This window comes from Pseudophryne corroboree, chromosome 4 (assembly GCF_028390025.1).
Source record: "Pseudophryne corroboree isolate aPseCor3 chromosome 4, aPseCor3.hap2, whole genome shotgun sequence".
Taxonomy (NCBI): domain Eukaryota; kingdom Metazoa; phylum Chordata; class Amphibia; order Anura; family Myobatrachidae; genus Pseudophryne; species Pseudophryne corroboree.
Genome location: NC_086447.1, coordinates 195,732,538 through 195,751,503, shown reverse-complemented (window position 1 = coordinate 195,751,503; position 18,966 = coordinate 195,732,538). Strand labels below are relative to the sequence as shown.

The following is an 18,966-nucleotide window of genomic DNA, read 5'->3' as shown; positions in this document are numbered from 1 at the left end:
ACAATATTTATGTTGTTCCTTATTTTACACTGAATAGTCAAAGATGAATTATTTAACTGTATCTGTTCATTTATCATTTATTAATACTTTATCAACTCATTTATAAAAATATAATTTGCCATTGCGTTAGGCCATGGCTGGAAAATATAGCAGTGGTTGACAAGGCAAGACTATTGGCGCAGATTGTTGTGCATCTATCACTTGCAGCATATAGAATGTTGCAGAGCCTGTACTGTATGAGCAGCAGGGCTGGATATGAATGTGCAGGAGATTGTATCAGATGCAAGCAGGGTGGGGGGAACCAGAGCTCTCTCAGGGGAAGCAGCCTTCACATCTAAACCACCGTTCTCTGCATTATCACCTCTTGGGGGAAATCACTATAAAACACAAAGCAAAAAATGTAGTAAACCAAGAGGATCAGCTTCACTGACATACATCGGTGAGTACCGGACCTCTCTTTTCAAATTATAATGCATGTCGGATTGCTGGGTGACATATGATAATGAGACATTGCTACATCAGTCATAAGCCATATTGTGTTTTATTCTAGAACTGTTATAAGTGTATCTATATTTATTAATTTTTATATGCATAATCATTGATATACTTCAGTATCATATACATTATATTTCATTGATGCATGTGTTACCCATTTTCAGTCAATGTGTTTTATTCTTCATCATCTATATAGATGTTTTGCAATGATGCTTTAGCATCGTACAAATCTAGAACCTGTCACAGGGAATTAAATAACATACATAGAACATATTTTCTTCTCACATTCCAGTATTCAGCATCTCTCTCCTGCCTTGCCACATAGCAGCAGGAACCTATAATTATCCCTACATGAGTAACCATGCACAGATGACAGCGGATGAGGCACGGGTGTTCCTGCTGCTCCATGGCTGGGTGTTTTCAGTAGCTACAGTGTGTTCCTTATGGATGTATTTTCACTTAGGGGAAGAGATGAGCTGCAGTGTCAGATCTACTGCTCCCAGTTATGTGCTTTCCCCAGAACAGTCCTTGGTTTTTACTGATGAGCTTCAGTTTATGATTATTTTACTGATGTATTGTGTATATGTTGCTTTAATAATATGCAGCATATTATATTCTGGTGTCATAAATAAAACCAGGGGCACTACACGTATTTTACTAGGATGGGTGATAATGATATCGCTGATTATCAGCGAGAAGTGGTATCACCGTTAGCTATTAGCAATGTCTGAATGCTGCCATAACCTGTTGTAGGCTGCAGTGTATAATACAATGTATAATACAATAAATCATGACGGTGGTCTACATTCTATATATAACCACCCAGTCTGCTGCCTCATGTTTTTAGAGCTTAGGTTGTAAAACATTTTTATTGCCATGAAAAATATGTATTACTTAATTTAGGTCTGATTTAATGTCTCTTTTATTTATAAATATTTATTATAATAATGCATAAAATAATTAAAGAATATTTAATCTAGAAACTTCAAATTGGGTAGAGTTCACTAAGATTAGAGCTTCCCTTATTGTTGATCTGGCATTGCCATAATCCCCCCCCCCCCCTTGTTTAGTGAGACTGGCCACTTACAGACTAGCAGCTGTGCTTCAGGATATATTTAAAATTCTCATGAAAGTAAGTTGATGTTGGAGGGGCACAGGCTGCACCACAAACAGCAAGATACATCTGTAGTCTTCAGTCGGGGGTTCCAAAGTGGTGTCAATCGTTCTTGTGACCCTGATACAATTTGAACGCATGTCATACAGAATGTAGGTGGTCCCAAAACCACTCAACATACAGTCACCCTTGAATGCACTGATTCTTTACTTCCATGTACAGCTGCAATATAACTTCAAAAGGAAAAAAATAACTTCTAAAATAAATAATAAAATAAATTTAAAAATAAAGTATTGGCACTGCAAGGGTGCAGCCACTATGGTGCTAGAGGTAAGGGGTACCTGGCAAATCTGAGCCACCCTTATAAGACCTCCACTACGCTTTTTGGCCCGCGAAGGCATCGCATGCACATTGCACAGTGTGCCCAAACTCTGAAGAGCAGAATCTCAGGTGGATCGCCATTGCTGGGCTTGCCCCTAATTTTACAATTAAATCGGTGATACCATGTTCTGCCCCTGTTGTATATTTTTGTCTCTGAGCTCTCCTGTGTCAAATCTAATAAAAAGTATACTATCCTTACACTTGGTTAAGCTAATTGCCTAAATGTAGCTTTAGAAAGAGTCGTGGAAAAAAAAATATTGTTTTTTTTTGTTTAATATAAACCCAAACAATAACAATATGTTTATATCAATGTTTCAGTGAACCCAGCATATCTCCTAAACATAAAAAAAAGTATTTTCATGAAGAGAAAAAACTCTCCAGACATTAGGAATGTATACCCCTTATAGATAGGTACATGTGATCATAAATAATCAGTAATAATCATAAGATGCATTGTCTATGTTCATCACAGTATGTGCTGTATCACATTACACTCAATGACATTTCTCTGCCTGTCTTTGATTATTACCAGTGGAAACTTTGTGTTACAATAAAATCATTTTTCCTTGTATTAAACATGTTATTTGCAAGCTGCAAGAGGAGGAGTAGAGGCTTGGGGAAACATGTATGAATAGCAAATATATTAATAAGCCAATCTCGTATTATTGGGGGCTGGCCTTCCCAGATCTAATCCAACCTGGTCCTGTGAAGCCAAATGGGTAGGTATTGGATAAGTCTGCTAGCCAACAACCTAGCAAACATTTTGATATACTGTATGAGTTGAGGAAGGCTACAGGATGGTCATTTTGAAAGACTGAGTGGTCTTTGCCAGGTTTCAGAACTGTTATGATTTGGGCATCCAACATTTCTTTGTAAAAAAGAAGTTAACCTGGGTGACATTATTGTATAGATTGTTTGAAAGGCCAAGATAAAGTTATTAGTAAAGCTAGATCAGTTTTAATATGAGGATCAGTTGAGTTATTTTTATTTTGAGCTTTAAGTCATGACAGCTGGGGTTCAGAGGCTACAAGAACCTCAGAGTTAGTCTTCCTGATTGTAGCCGCATCTTATATTAAATATGTTATTTCAGTCCAAGTAGCTTTGGAGATCCTCGTGTAATCTTGATGGCCAAAGTCTGAAATAAGCTATTTTTAAACAGCTAACAAGTTTTCTGATATTTTAAACATTCACTCCGCTTAACCCATAGCAGTTGTGGTAAGGTTCCGCCAGACTATGTAGTAGTAGTCTCTGCCTGATTTTCGGTAATGATGCTATGGAGCAAAGCAGCAAACAGCTGCAGCTAATGGATGATACTGTTTATATCACTAATACATTTATGCATATTGTGCATGTAATACAGCACACACAATATAGATCTTTGGAGGGGAACAGATGAGTCTCTAGAAGTTTAGAAGATGTCAAAGTTGTCTTAAGAAAGTAAAGCTGGGTACACATCGGGTGATATATCGAATATTCGATCAAATGATATAGGGTCAGGCTGTGGGAGTGGGGGAAGGTAAGGTTGGACTGCAGGGGGGGTTAGGGTTATGCTGTGGGTAACAACATTTAGGCTGCAGGAAGAGGAGGATAGGGTTAGGGCCGGGGTAAGAGTAGGTGTAGGGTGAAATTCTTACCCAGAAGCTGTTGGGATTCTGACCGCCAGGATCCTGCTGTCGGTCTCCCAACTGCCGGAATTTCATGCCCAACCTAGAAGCAATACAACTCATAAATACTGAGGTAGATATATTATACCCACGCAAATTGTGCAGGTATAAGGGCTAATTCAGTATCCTTTTGGTCGCATGCTGGGGGCCACCCAATTATGGGCACGGCCGCCCAGCATGCTGACCGGCGCCTCCCCCCCTCTTCAACAAGCAGAAATTGCGATCGCTTTGCAATTTCTGCTTGTCAGCAGAAACTAAAGATGACTCCTGCCGGCGCAGCTTAGCTGCGCCCGCAGGAGTCCTGACGCCATCTTACCTGTTGCGGCAGCTGCGTGTGACGTCACACAGCCACCTCGACCATGCCCCCGATTCGCCCCCATTCACACCGCACCACCCACCGCTTGGGTTACCCCACCCCCGCAACCACCTCTGCCTGATTGACAGGCAGAGGCGATCGCATTTTCAGAAAATGCAGGCGCATTCGCAGGACGGGCGCTGCACATGCGCACTCAACTTTTCAGCAAAAATTCAGATTGGATCGCACACTGCGATCCAACCTGAATAAACCCCCTAATGCTTCCTGCTTAACCTTTTTACCAAGCGAGATGTCATATGCAGCCCAGAGCCCGGCAGACGCAGCAGACGATATAGTGTCTGCAAATGGGAAGCGACACATGCAGCTATTAAAATTGATAGCAGCAGGTGTCAGAACGGTCAGTGCCACATACTGTACATTGGTACTATACAGTATCTTAAAAATAGCAGTGCCGATAAGGACAGGGCTTCCTACTGAAGCATAGCACTCTATCTATTCCTCATGTTTAGAAGAAATCTCTACCTTAAGGAATTTGACCAGTCATCCAACATCTGTTGCTTGGACTTTGTAAACTACTAGTGATGTAATGGTATGATATGTGGGATAGTTCACATGGTTGCAGGAGGCACCACTGTATTGGAGTTATTGCATCTTTATAAATAAAAATGGTGGCCTTCTTAATATGCCTAGTACAGTACCATGGGGGTAATTCCAAGTTGATCGCAGCAGGAATTTTGTTAGCAGTTGGGCAAAACCATGTGCACTGCAGGGGAGGCAGATATAACATGTGCAGAGAGAGTTAGATTTGGGTGGGTTATTTTGTTTCTGTGCAGGGTAAATACTGGCTGCTTTATTTTTACACTGCAAATTAGATTGCAGATTGAACACACCACACCCAAATCTAACTCTCTCTGCACATGTTAAATCTGCCTGCCCTGCACTGCACATGGTTTTGCCCAACTGCTAACAAAATCCCTGCTGCGATCAACTTGGAATTACCCCCCATGTGTGAAGCTACAGAAAACGTATCATGTTGGTGTTGTGAGGACTGAGTTGGTTCCCTCTAATGTGAACAGTTTGCAAATGAAACAGGTAAAATCTTATTTCACTGAAAATTCCTTTCAGAAGTGCTGCATTGAAATTCTGCTTCAGTGTAACCTTGCCCAATGTATGCTTGGGAGTAGGGATCATGGGGTGCACACCGGTAATGAGAGGTGTGACCCTGTGGAGACCTTTCAGTAGTACTGCATACAAAGAAAAAGGTTGCAGTTACACAATTCAAACATTACCAATTTATTAATAATAATCATTGCAATAAAATTTTGCATTTTGAGCGAGGTTCTTCGCATAGTTATGGCCACACGTAACGGCTTGCCCACGCGTCCAGGTGACCTCATTAGTTGGGCAAGTCCCTAACCTTTTGGGGGGTACAAATCTAGGGCACAGGACACCCCAAAATGAAGCAGCTGATAGAGATGAGCGGGTTCGGTTCCTCTGAATCCGAACCCGTCCGAACTTCAGGTTTTTTACACGGGTCCGAGCAGGCTCGGATCTTCCCGCCTTGCTCGGCTAACCCGAGCGCGCCCGAACGTCATCATCACGCTGTCGGATTCTCGCGAGGCTCGGATTCTATCGCGAGACTCGGATTCTATATAAGGAGCCGCGCGTCGCCGCCATTTTCACACGTGCATTGAGAGTCATAGGGAGAGGACGTGGCTGGCGTCCTCTCCGTTTAGAGAAGAGAGAGACACAGTATTTTCGGGGAGCATTATTAGGAGGAGTACTACTGTATACTACTATACTACTTGCTGAAGTGATATTTATAGATTAGATAGTGTGACTGTAAGTGTATTATCTGACTTGTGGGGGAGACACTGACAGTGGGGAGCAGTTAGAGTCTGAGAGCAGGACTCAGGAGTACATATAACGTACAGTGCACACTTTTGCTGCCAGAGTCAGTGCCACACTGCCATTGTTGTGACCACACTGACCACCAGTATAATAATATATTTTGTGATTGTCTGCTTAGGCCTCGGAGTACTAGTTGCAAGTTGCAACGTGACCTGTCCTGAAGTGACCACCAGTTTAATAATCAATCACCACCAGTTTAATATATATATATATATATATATATATATATATATATATAATTGTATATAATATATATATATATATATATATATATATAATATTGTATACCACCTACCCGTGGTTTTTTTTTTTTCATTCTTCTTTATACATACTACTATAGTAGCTTACTGTAGCAGTCTGCGGTGCTGTGCTGACCTGACAGTGTCCAGCAGGTCCGTCATCAGTCATTACATAATAAATATATATAGTACCTGTCCGGCTGCAGTACTAGTGATATTATATTGATTTCATCTCATTATCAATAATTTATCATCCAGTCTAGACTCTATATTAGCAGCAGACACAGTACGTTAGTCCACGGCTGTAGCTACCTCTGTGTCGGCACTCAGCAGTCCATCCATAATTGTATACCACCTACCCGTGGTTTTTTTTTTTCGTTCTTCTTTGTACATACTACTATAGTATAGTAGCTTACTGTAGCAGTCTGCGGTGCTGCTGAGCTGACAGTGTCCAGCAGGTCCGTCATCAGTCATCATTACCTAATAAATATATTATCTACCTGTCCGGCTGCAGTACTAGTGATATTATATATACATACATATATATATTGATTTCATCTCATTATCAATCATCCAGTCTATATTAGCAGCAGACACAGTACGTTAGTCCACGGCTGTAGCTACCTCTGTGTCGGCACTCGGCAGTCCATCCATAATTGTATACCACCTACCCGTGGTTTTTTTTTTTTCTTTCTTCTTTGTACATACTACTATAGAGTATAGTAGCTTACTGTAGCAGTCTGCGGTGCTGCTGAGCTGACAGTGTCCAGCAGGTCCGTCATCAGTCATCATTACCTAATAAATATATTATCTACCTGTCCGGCTGCAGTACTAGTGATATTATATATACATACATATATATATTGATTTCATCTCATTATCAATCATCCAGTCTATATTAGCAGCAGACATAGTACGTTAGTCCACGGCTGTAGCTACCTCTGTGTCGGCACTCGGCAGTCCATCCATAATTGTATACCACCTACCCGTGGTTTTTTTTTTTTCTTTCTTCTTTGTACATACTACTATAGAGTATAGTAGCTTACTGTAGCAGTCTGCGGTGCTGCTGAGCTGACAGTGTCCAGCAGGTCCGTCATCAGTCATCATTACCTAATAAATATATTATCTACCTGTCCGGCTGCAGTATTAGTGATATTTATATATACATACATATATATATTGATTTCATCTCATTATCAATCATCCAGTCTATATTAGCAGCAGACACAGTACGTTAGTCCACGGCTGTAGCTACCTCTGTGTCGGCACTCGGCAGTCCATCCATAAGTATACTAGTATCCATCCATCTCCATTGTTTACCTGAGGTGCCTTTTAGTTGTGCCTATTAAAATATGGAGAACAAAAATGTTGAGGTTCCAAAATTAGGGAAAGATCAAGATCCACTTCCACCTCGTGCTGAAGCTGCTGCCACTAGTCATGGCCGAGACGATGAAATGCCAGCAACGTCGTCTGCCAAGGCCGATGCCCAATGTCATAGTACAGAGCATGTCAAATCCAAAACACCAAATATCAGTAAAAAAAGGACTCCAAAACCTAAAATAAAATTGTCGGAGGAGAAGCGTAAACTTGCCAATATGCCATTTACCACACGGAGTGGCAAGGAACGGCTGAGGCCCTGGCCTATGTTCATGGCTAGTGGTTCAGCTTCACATGAGGATGGAAGCACTCAGCCTCTCGCTAGAAAACTGAAAAGACTCAAGCTGGCAAAAGCACCGCAAAGAACTGTGCGTTCTTCGAAATCCCAAATCCACAAGGAGAGTCCAATTGTGTCGGTTGCGATGCCTGACCTTCCCAACACTGGACGTGAAGAGCATGCGCCTTCCACCATTTGCACGCCCCCTGCAAGTGCTGGAAGGAGCACCCGCAGTCCAGTTCCTGATAGTCAGATTGAAGATGTCAGTGTTGAAGTACACCAGGATGAGGAGGATATGGGTGTTGCTGGCGCTGGGGAGGAAATTGACCAGGAGGATTCTGATGGTGAGGTGGTTTGTTTAAGTCAGGCACCCGGGGAGACACCTGTTGTCCGTGGGAGGAATATGGCCACTGACATGCCTGGTGAAAATACCAAAAAAATCAGCTCTTCGGTGTGGAAGTATTTCAACAGAAATGCGGACAACAGGTGTCAAGCCGTGTGTTGCCTTTGTCAAGCTGTAATAAGTAGGGGTAAGGACGTTAACCACCTCGGAACATCCTCCCTTATACGTCACCTGCAGCGCATTCATAATAAGTCAGTGACAAGTTCAAAAACTTTGGGTGACAGCGGAAGCAGTCCACTGACCAGTAAATCCCTTCCTCTTGTAACCAAGCTCACGCAAACCACCCCACCAACTCCCTCAGTGTCAATTTCCTCCTTCCCCAGGAATGCCAATAGTCCTGCAGGCCATGTCACTGGCAATTCTGACGATTCCTCTCCTGCCTGGGATTCCTCCGATGCATCCTTGCGTGTAACGCCTACTGCTGCTGGCGCTGCTGTTGTTGCTGCTGGGAGTCGATGGTCATCCCAGAGGGGAAGTCGTAAGACCACTTTTACTACTTCCACCAAGCAATTGACTGTCCAACAGTCCTTTGCGAGGAAGATGAAATATCACAGCAGTCATCCTACTGCAAAGCGGATAACTGAGGCCTTGGCATCCTGGGTGGTGAGAAACGTGGTTCCGGTATCCATCATTACTGCAGAGCCAACTAGAGACTTGTTGGAGGTACTGTGTCCCCGGTACCAAATACCATCTAGGTTCCATTTCTCTAGGCAGGCGATACCGAAAATGTACACAGACCTCAGAAAAAGAGTCACCAGTGTCCTAAAAAATGCAGCTGTACCCAATGTCCACTTAACCACGGACATGTGGACAAGTGGAGCAGGGCAGGGTCAGGACTATATGACTGTGACAGCCCACTGGGTAGATGTATGGACTCCCGCCGCAAGAACAGCAGCGGCGGCACCAGTAGCAGCATCTCGCAAACGCCAACTCTTTCCTAGGCAGGCTACGCTTTGTATCACCGGTTTCCAGAATATGCACACAGCTGAAAACCTCTTACGGCAACTGAGGAAGATCATCGCGGAATGGCTTACCCCAATTGGACTCTCCTGTGGATTTGTGGCATCGGACAACGCCAGCAATATTGTGTGTGCATTAAATATGGGCAAATTCCAGCACGTCCCATGTTTTGCACATACCTTGAATTTGGTGGTGCAGAATTATTTAAAAAACGACAGGGGCGTGCAAGAGATGCTGTCGGTGGCCAGAAGAATTGCGGGACACTTTCGGCGTACAGGCACCACGTACAGAAGACTGGAGCACCACCAAAAACTACTGAACCTGCCCTGCCATCATCTGAAGCAAGAAGTGGTAACGAGGTGGAATTCAACCCTCTATATGCTTCAGAGGTTGGAGGAGCAGCAAAAGGCCATTCAAGCCTATACAATTGAGCACGATATAGGAGGTGGAATGCACCTGTCTCAAGCGCAGTGGAGAATGATTTCAACGTTGTGCAAGGTTCTGATGCCCTTTGAACTTGCCACACGTGAAGTCAGTTCAGACACTGCCAGCCTGAGTCAGGTCATTCCCCTCATCAGGCTTTTGCAGAAGAAGCTGGAGACATTGAAGGAGGAGCTAACACGGAGCGATTCCGCTAGGCATGTGGGACTTGTGGATGGAGCCCTTAATTCGCTTAACAAGGATTCACGGGTGGTCAATCTGTTGAAATCAGAGCACTACATTTTGGCCACCGTGCTCGATCCTAGATTTAAAGCCTACCTTGGATCTCTCTTTCCGGCAGACACAAGTCTGCTGGGGTTGAAAGACCTGCTGGTGAGAAAATTGTCAAGTCAAGCGGAACGCGACCTGTCAACATCTCCTCCTTCACATTCTCCCGCAACTGGGGGTGCGAGGAAAAGGCTCAGAATTCCGAGCCCACCCGCTGGCGGTGATGCAGGGCAGTCTGGAGCGACTGCTGATGCTGACATCTGGTCCGGACTGAAGGACCTGACAACGATTACGGACATGTCGTCTACTGTCACTGCATATGATTCTCTCAACATTGAAAGAATGGTGGAGGATTATATGAGTGACCGCATCCAAGTAGGCACGTCACACAGTCCGTACTTATACTGGCAGGAAAAAGAGGCAATTTGGAGGCCCTTGCACAAACTGGCTTTATTCTACCTAAGTTGCCCTCCCACAAGTGTGTACTCCGAAAGAGTGTTTAGTGCCGCCGCTCACCTTGTCAGCAATCAGCGTACGAGGTTACATCCAGAAAATGTGGAGAAGATGATGTTCATTAAAATGAATTATAATCAATTCCTCCGTGGAGACATTGACCAGCAGCAATTGCCTCCACAAAGTACACAGGGAGCTGAGATGGTGGATTCCAGTGGGGACGAATTGATAATCTGTGAGGAGGGGGATGTACACGGTGATATATCGGAGGATGATGATGAGGTGGACATCTTGCCTCTGTAGAGCCAGTTTGTGCAAGGAGAGATTAATTGCTTCTTTTTTGGTGGGGGTCCAAACCAACCCGTCATTTCAGTCACAGTCGTGTGGCAGACCCTGTCACTGAAATGATGGGTTGGTTAAAGTGTGCATGTCCTGTTTATACAACATAAGGGTGGGTGGGAGGGCCCAAGGACAATTCCATCTTGCACCTCTTTTTTCTTTAATTTTTCTTTGCGTCATGTGCTGTTTGGGGAGGGTTTTTTGGAAGGGACATCCTGCGTGACACTGCAGTGCCACTCCTAGATGGGCCCGGTGTTTGTGTCGGCCACTAGGGTCGCTTATCTTACTCACACAGCTACCTCATTGCGCCTCTTTTTTTCTTTGCGTCATGTGCTGTTTGGGGAGGGTTTTTTGGAAGGGACATCCTGCGTGACACTGCAGTGACACTCCTAGATGGGCCCGGTGTTTGTGTCGGCCACTAGGGTCGCTTATCTTACTCACACAGTCAGCTACCTCATTGCGCCTCTTTTTTTCTTTGCGTCATGTGCTGTTTGGGGAGGGTTTTTTGGAAGGGACATCCTGCGTGACACTGCAGTGACACTCCTAGATGGGCCCGGTGTTTGTGTCGGCCACTAGGGTCGCTTATCTTACTCACACAGTCAGCTACCTCATTGCGCCTCTTTTTTTCTTTGCGTCATGTGCTGTTTGGGGAGGGTTTTTTGGAAGGGACATCCTGCGTGACACTGCAGTGCCACTCCTAGATGGGCCCGGTGTTTGTGTCGGCCACTAGGGTCGCTTATCTTACTCACACAGCTACCTCATTGCGCCTCTTTTTTTCTTTGCGTCATGTGCTGTTTGGGGTGGGTTTTTTGGAAGGGACATCCTGCGTGACACTGCAGTGACACTCCTAGATGGGCCCGGTGTTTGTGTCGGCCACTAGGGTCGCTTATCTTACTCACACAGCTACCTCATTGCGCCTCTTTTTTTCTTTGCGTCATGTGCTGTTTGGGGAGGGTTTTTTGGAAGGGACATCCTGCGTGACACTGCAGTGACACTCCTAGATGGGCCCGGTGTTTGTGTCGGCCACTAGGGTCGCTTAGCTTAGTCATCCAGCGACCTAGGTGCAAATTTTAGGACTAAAAATAATATTGTGAGGTGTGAGGTATTCAGAATAGACTGAAAATGAGTGTAAATTATGGTTTTTGAGGTTAATAATACTTTGGGATCAAAATGACCCCCAAATTCTATGATTTAAGCTGTTTTTTAGTGTTTTTTGAAAAAAACACCCGAATCCAAAACACACCCGAATCCGACAAAAAAAATTCGGTGAGGTTTTGCCAAAACGCGGTCGAACCCAAAACACGGCCGCGGAACCGAACCCAAAACCAAAACACAAAACCCGAAAAATTTCCGGCGCTCATCTCTAGCAGCTGAGTGACCCCAGGGCAACACAAAACTGAAAAAATAAATAGTGAAAATAGGTTAGTGAGAGAGGCTGCTGATAACAGCAGGGTTAAATTAGTGAGAGGTAATGAAGTGAGAAATAAAGTAGTGAGAGGTAAAGTAGTGAAACGTGAAGGTAGGAAATGAATTACATTGAAACAAAACACACGATAGGGATGAAAGTAAATATGAAAATAAGTGTTAATGTGTGTTGCTCCTGAGGCCAAACAGCCACAACAGTCCAGGGGGACCCACACTCCAGAAATCCACCCCATCTGATAATTCGATATACATTTGTGCAGGACTCACCTTGCTCTGCATGCAGTCTAAGAAATGTCAGGAACCTAATTAAAACCAATATATAGGACAGGTGGGCGTGGGTGCTACCACCAGGCAGAAGCAGTCTCTGGCCTTCTATTGTGTATGTAAATACACAGCATTAGGTATACAGGCGGTTCTGGGGTGCACACAGGTAATGAGAAGTGCGACCCTGCGGAGACCTTTCAGTAGTACTGCATACAAAGAAAAAGGTTGCAGGTGCACAATTCAATCACTACCAATTTATTAATAATAATCATTGCAATAAAATTTTGCATTTTGAGCGAGGTTCTTCGCATAGTTATGGCCACAAGTAACGGCTTGCCCACTGCGTTCAGGTGACCTCCTTAGTCGGGCAAGTCCCTAACATTTTGGGGGTACAAATCTAGGGCACAGGACACCCCAAAATGAAGCAGCTGAGTGACCCCAGGGCACCACTAAAGTGAAAAAATATATAGTGAAAATAGGTTAGTGAAAACAGCAGGGGTAAATTAGTGAGAGGTAATGAAGTGAGAAATAATGTAGTGAGAGGTAAAGTAGTGAAAAGTGAAGGTAGGAAATTAGTTACATTGAAACAAAACACACGATAGGGATGAAAGTACATATGAAAATAAGTGTTAATATGTGTTGCTCCTGAGGCCAAACAGCCTATCATAAGATAACACTATTGTGTGGCGATAACTCAGCTTAGAGGGAACTGACTACCATTCAAATTATACTGTAAAATCTCACATATGACACACATACATTTTTTGGCTATCCAGTGTACAACATGAAAAGTGCATTGCATGGCATTAGCAGGGACAATTAAATATTGTATAATATTAGAAAGTTGCTTTACATTAAACCCATCTTTATGGTGAGGATTGATCCAACTTTTTTGAACATTAAACAAATACCTTTGTCTTATGTATTTACAGAAAAACATTTTAAAAATGGAACTGATCCGTGGCAAAACCTTTATAAAAAGTTACGCACAAAACCGACCAGAAAAGATTCGACCAACTGGAGGCAAAGAGAAAAAGAATGCAGAATTGAGGAAAAATATTAATGAATGTTATATTAAAAAGAATGATGCACAAAGAATGTCTAACAATATTTGCACAAAAGAAGCAGATGATAAGATCCACTGCCCAAAATTCACTAGAAGTAGAAGTAGACCACATGATTGTTCTCTAGGGGAGGACAAGCCAGAGAAAAGCCTTGGCCATAGTGTACAGGGTAAGCTATCCAGCAGTGTCAGTTCCCCCGGCCTTGTTGAAGATCCTGGCGGCAAAAGGAATAACATACACTTCTCAAGGCAACCAACATGTAAACAAACTATGATAGACTATAGAAACTTTGTGCCTCAGATGCCTTTTGTGCCAACAGTTGCAAAATCACTGCCAAGAAAAAGAATTTCGCTGAGAAGATCTAAAAAAAGCTTAAAGAATATATTTAATTTAAAGAAAAATAAGCAACAGGATGCCATATCAGAAGGCGAGATGCTCCAGCCAGTGATTTTCAAACTGAAGGAAGAGAGAACAGACAATACAGAGCATCGACTTGATATTGCTGAGATATCTTCTGATGATTTCCTGGCTCCTGAGTTCCCTGACCGAGAAATGTACATTGACACCATTAATCCTTTCAAAGCACTGTGTGAGGATGTCACGTCTCTCAAAAGTTTTGACTCATTCACTGGTTGCGGGGAAATATTTGCAGATGAATGTTCCTCTTTTATTGATATTGAAAACAGCAGAGTGACCTTCATTTCTAAACCAAGTTCATTAGCTGCTAGTTTCCAGGGAGGAGTAGAGCGACTTGCATCTCCAGCCAAGTCTGAGTCTATAGATGTTTCCAGATTGCGTGGACACATCAACTCATCTGCCATGAAATTATGCACAAATGTACTTTCTGAAACCAAGTCCTTGCCAGACTCAAATGCATTAATTAAAGAGAAAACCACTGACAACATGTCAAGAGACCAAGTTTCCAACTCCTCCTTCAATGATCTGATGTCTTCTAGTGAAAATATTAATGATCTGGAGTCCCCAGTGTCCACAAGTGATGAAGGATATTATGATTCATATTCTCCAGGATTGGAAGAAGACAGAAAAGAGGCAGGAGCTCCTAGGCCACTGCCAAGAGATAGTTACAGTGGAGATGCCCTCTACGAGTTATTTTGGGATTCATGCAAAACAAAGCCATGGTCTGCTCAGGATTGTGACTTGTCGGTTTCTGGTCACAATACCAATAATTCTAAATCAATTTATAGTTTTTGTGTGGGATCCCAAGAAAACCTAACTCCTCAATCTGCTAAGGACCTCAATGAAGATAGTGCTCTTCAAAGTACATGGAAAGGGAGAGAATGTTTGTTGAAATTATGTGACACAGAGCTGTCTTTAACCATAGGTATGGTAAACTGGTTAAAAAACAATGGAAAGATACATGAATCTGAAACCAATGACATAAGTCTTACCGATAACTCAAAAGAACCAGTAGAGGAACCTCAGTTAAATGATGGCAACACAGAAATAGAAATGTCAACAATGACCAGAGACAGCAAAGACCAAATCACATCACAATGGGAATGTTGCCAAAAAGAGCCTGGTTTTATAAGAAATCATATTGCAGATTCTATAAATACACTGGATGATATTATAGTGGCTGGTACTACATATAGCACATTTACAGAAATAACTGCAATAAACTGCATACCTGAAATTAGCAAACATGAGGAGCATTTAGAGAAACCACCAGTCCTAAAGAGTTCAACTACTATTAGTGAATACAAACATGATTTAGAATTATTCAGTCCACACAGCAATACTATAGTTCCTAGAGCTTTCCCACATAAGCTAAGTGGAACAGAGGTACTTCCTTCCTATACCCATCTAAACTCTTTACAGTCATTAGGCCTACAATATTTCACATGGACCAAATCTGAAAATGACAGATGTCTAATTAAAATTCTGGAGAAGTGCACTGCTCAAATGTCATCATTGCATATAACATTTGGCAACCGGAGTACACTGTATAATCCGTGCAAGATAATGAGACCTTATGAAATTGCTCAAAATTTCAAGAATTCGGTTGATCAGCATGAAAAGGGGACTCCGGACATACCCCTTCAGCAAGCCTCATTATCTGATGTACACACAAAGAAGCTGAAATCTGATATTGATGAGCAACCTCTGCCAAACAAAATGTGTGAGAAAAATTCAAAGTATGAATATATTAGCAACCTTCAATGTATACTGAAAAACTTTAAGGAAACACAAACTTCTAAGGTTGCCAGCAGGCCAAACTTCCAAGAGTTTTTTAAATCTCCATGTTCATCTGTGATCTCTCGCTGCTCTTCGGTTTTGTACAAAGTTCACAACTTAGAAGATAAAATAATATTTTTTAACACAAGAAAGTACAACAACCAGTCACCAAATGGTAATGATGACTTTACACCAGATTCAGGTGCTTCATCCATAGACATCTATAATACAGACAGGATGACTTTCAGCCCATAAGCCCTACGGCTTTCATTGGAGAAGGTAGTAAGTATCAGTAGTCATGTTTTTTAAGCATTGTCATTTTTACATAAAACAGGGATGAAATGGGGCTGTACAAGTGCAGCTAGAAGGGGGCGTGGTCATGGCTCATGGTGGCATAGCCTCCAGGCACGCCCCTGTGTTTCTATATGTCGGATGGCAGATCAGAGGGCTGGGAGGAGGAGCTGCATGGCCCCAGCCCGTCTCTCTGTGTGGCTGGACATGGCCGATGTTCATGAGGCCATCGGACCTTCTGACATTTGCCAGAAGTGCCAGATAGAAAGTCCGCCCCTGACATAAAATATATATTTTTGTCAGAAGTCATCTCCGTCAATTTTTTTTTTTTTTACAAATGTGCTATGTCTACAGTACACTATTATATTGAAATGTATACTTTTATATATTTTTCCACATATATTGAATTTTTGGTGATACAAATTCCAATAGTACTAATATTAACATCCAACAATAAAATATGTAAGATTTTTATTCTACTGGCATTTTTAAGGTACAAATTGCCACCCACGTTGTGGTTACAAATAAAGTAAAAATCAAAGTTATATGAAACTATCTCAAGCTGATCTTAGTGCTCTGTAGACTGAATTATTGGAAACATTTGTTTGATTGTAACACATGATGGATAGTCTATGACAGAGTCAGTATATTATAGCCCTGAAAACCTGAAGTGTAAGAAGTAAGGTTTAACATTAGTCAATGAGCTGTTTGTGTCTATTTTCTTTTACAGGATTGTTAATAACAAAAAACAAGAAGAGACTATATAGGATAATAAAACACTAAATGAAGAACAGAATTTTATGACATAAATACGCACACAATGACGGAACTTCATCTGTGTTGCAAGGAGGGCAAATCTCTCCCTTTCCCTTTGTTTCTTAGTAACCCAGGCCAAGTATTATGCACAATCCCTTGGTCTTGGTGCCCCTGCTGGAATCACAAATCACTGTGCCACCCTGAGACCAACACTTGCGTTGCCTCCAGGAGTTACGCCAATGTACGGACAATCTGTGTAGTACAAGATGCGTATCAGCAAAGAACTGCATAATTAGCTACATCAGCGATTGGAAGCTGGAAGAGTTCCAATGTTTTAAGGCTATTCATATGTGAGAATGAGGCATCCTATGATCTGTGATTCCTTCGTTTGCAACAGCCCTCAATCAAACAAGCTACTTGGCTGGCTGACCTACCAATACATCTCTCCAGCAGGAGATCACTACATAGATTTCTTCTGTCTTTTTTTCTGCCCATGGGTAAAACTACATGTACTTATGTACTCATGTACATGCTCCTTTTAATTGCAGATTTCAAAATGAAAAGAAGTATGAGAGAGAAGAATGGAGGGAGTGGTGAGAGGGTCTTAGAAGTTAAAGGCTAAAAGCAGCTGCTGAAATCTTACCGCAGCTTATGAAACGTCTCCCTCTGCCCCTAATGGTACATTGACTGTATGGCAACACGTCACTTTCTCAGATATATATACAAAACACAATGTTCTATATAATTCTGACAAGAGATGTGCGGGTTCGGATTTACTTGGTTCTTAACGCCAAATCAGTGCAAGTTTGGATTATTTGGCTTCTTATAGGCTATCCAAAACACATGACAGCCAGATAGCCAATAAGATGTCGTTTTTAGATCCAAGTAAATCCAGGTAAATCTGAACCAACATATCTCTAAATTTAGTTTTATAGACTGTAGGAAAGCTGGAACCTTTTCTACCTCATATGCTGCAATGATTATTCATACAGAGCAGCTTTTGTGTTTTTACTACCACAAAAGCACAAGAGGGGGTAATAACATTCAAGTAACAAACAAGGGCCCAAGACCCAAATATATTAAGCGTTAACAAGAGATAAATCTGAGACGCATAAGGAGAAATAAATGACCAGCCAATCAACTTCCTAACTGCCATGTCACGGGGCTGTGTTTTAAAAATGACAGGAGCTGGTTGGCTGGTCATTTATCTCTCCTTATGCAACCAATCAGCTGCTCCATACAATTGTACAGTATGCAAATTATAAATGTTACTTCAATGCTGATTGGTTGCCATGGCCAACTTCTCCACTGGCTCACTACTCCACACTTTTCACTGCTTCATGAATAGACCCCTTTGTCTATATCTATATGTTAGCATTGTGTTGACTGCATGATTGTATGCCTTTTGCCTGCAGTAGATTTCAACACGGTAATCATCTTGCTAAACTAAACATTTGCCTATTGTCAATGAAAATGCAGATGTTACCGCTTATTAGTCTATGATACATTTGCCCTTAAGCTCCTATCAGGATATAGAACAAGTTGAGGCAGAATTACTTGGTATTTATTGTTTAGTGTAGTCCATGGTCAAATTAATACTCAGCTCAGTGAATGTACCCTTGAATGGAATGTACTGTAACATTTTAATGTTCTGGACAATTTGATGTTTTATCAATTTAGATAATAAATGTAATTTATAACTGAATGTTTTAAAAATGATTGAAAATGTGTAATCTTTGTAAAATTAATTAATGGAAGCATTAAAGCAATAACTGCTCATTGCATGTTACTGTATATATTAAAAACTAATAACAACTTTTTAAAAATATTTTTTTTTAAATACCATTTTATAACATGTCTTATTTACCCATACAGCTTCATAAAAGGAAACAACATTTGCATACAAAGGAATAATCTGAATGATAGAAACATAAGTACAATATGTGCAGCCTTGGATCAATAATTTAAGTTAAGGATCCTTCTGTTACTATAGCCCTATAATTAAACTGGCTAGTTTATATACCCCTGAGCATAAAATACAACTTTGTCTAGGTAGGAGAGCTTCTAATGACATTTTCATATAGAAATATAAGTTTCAGGAACTTACCAGATCTTAAAATATTTGAGATCAAGCAGTCATTATGGGGCAGATATTTTTGGCAACACAGCAGACTTGCTGTTCCATTGAAGCACACTGTAGCCAGTTTCTTTTAGCCAAATGTTGAAAAAAATGAATCCTCAGCTACACAACAAATGTAAATACACTTTCACAAAACCATCTTAAGGGTGTTTGAAGTCTCCATTTATATTTGTAACTGTTATTAGGAGCTAAA

At 41.8% G+C, this 18,966-nt stretch overlaps 1 protein-coding gene across 3 annotated transcripts; it reads left to right on the top strand.

Annotated features, from left to right (window-relative positions):
- The first annotated feature begins 218 nt into the window (after window positions 1–218).
- AMER3 (APC membrane recruitment protein 3) lies at window positions 219–18,397 on the top strand. Of its 3 annotated transcripts, none has more exons than XM_063915707.1 (3): window positions 219–439; window positions 13,259–15,865; window positions 16,608–18,397. In XM_063915707.1, the coding sequence occupies exon 2, from the start codon at window positions 13,274–13,276 to the stop codon at window positions 15,839–15,841; it is 2,568 nt and encodes an 855-aa protein (XP_063771777.1). In that variant the 5' UTR covers window positions 219–439; window positions 13,259–13,273; the 3' UTR covers window positions 15,842–15,865; window positions 16,608–18,397. The 3 variants fall into 3 exon arrangements, with proteins under 3 accessions (XP_063771777.1, XP_063771775.1, XP_063771776.1); XM_063915705.1 differs by having other exon boundaries at window positions 13,259–15,868; XM_063915706.1 differs by lacking the exon at window positions 219–439 and adding an exon at window positions 2,599–2,709 and having other exon boundaries at window positions 13,259–15,868.
- Window positions 18,398–18,966: the final 569 nt, after the last annotated feature.

Excerpts from the sequence above, each read along its gene's own strand:
- AMER3 (XM_063915707.1), top strand. The coding sequence starts at position 13,274 with ATGGAACTGATCCGTGGCAAAACCTTTATAAAAAGTTACGCACAAAAC.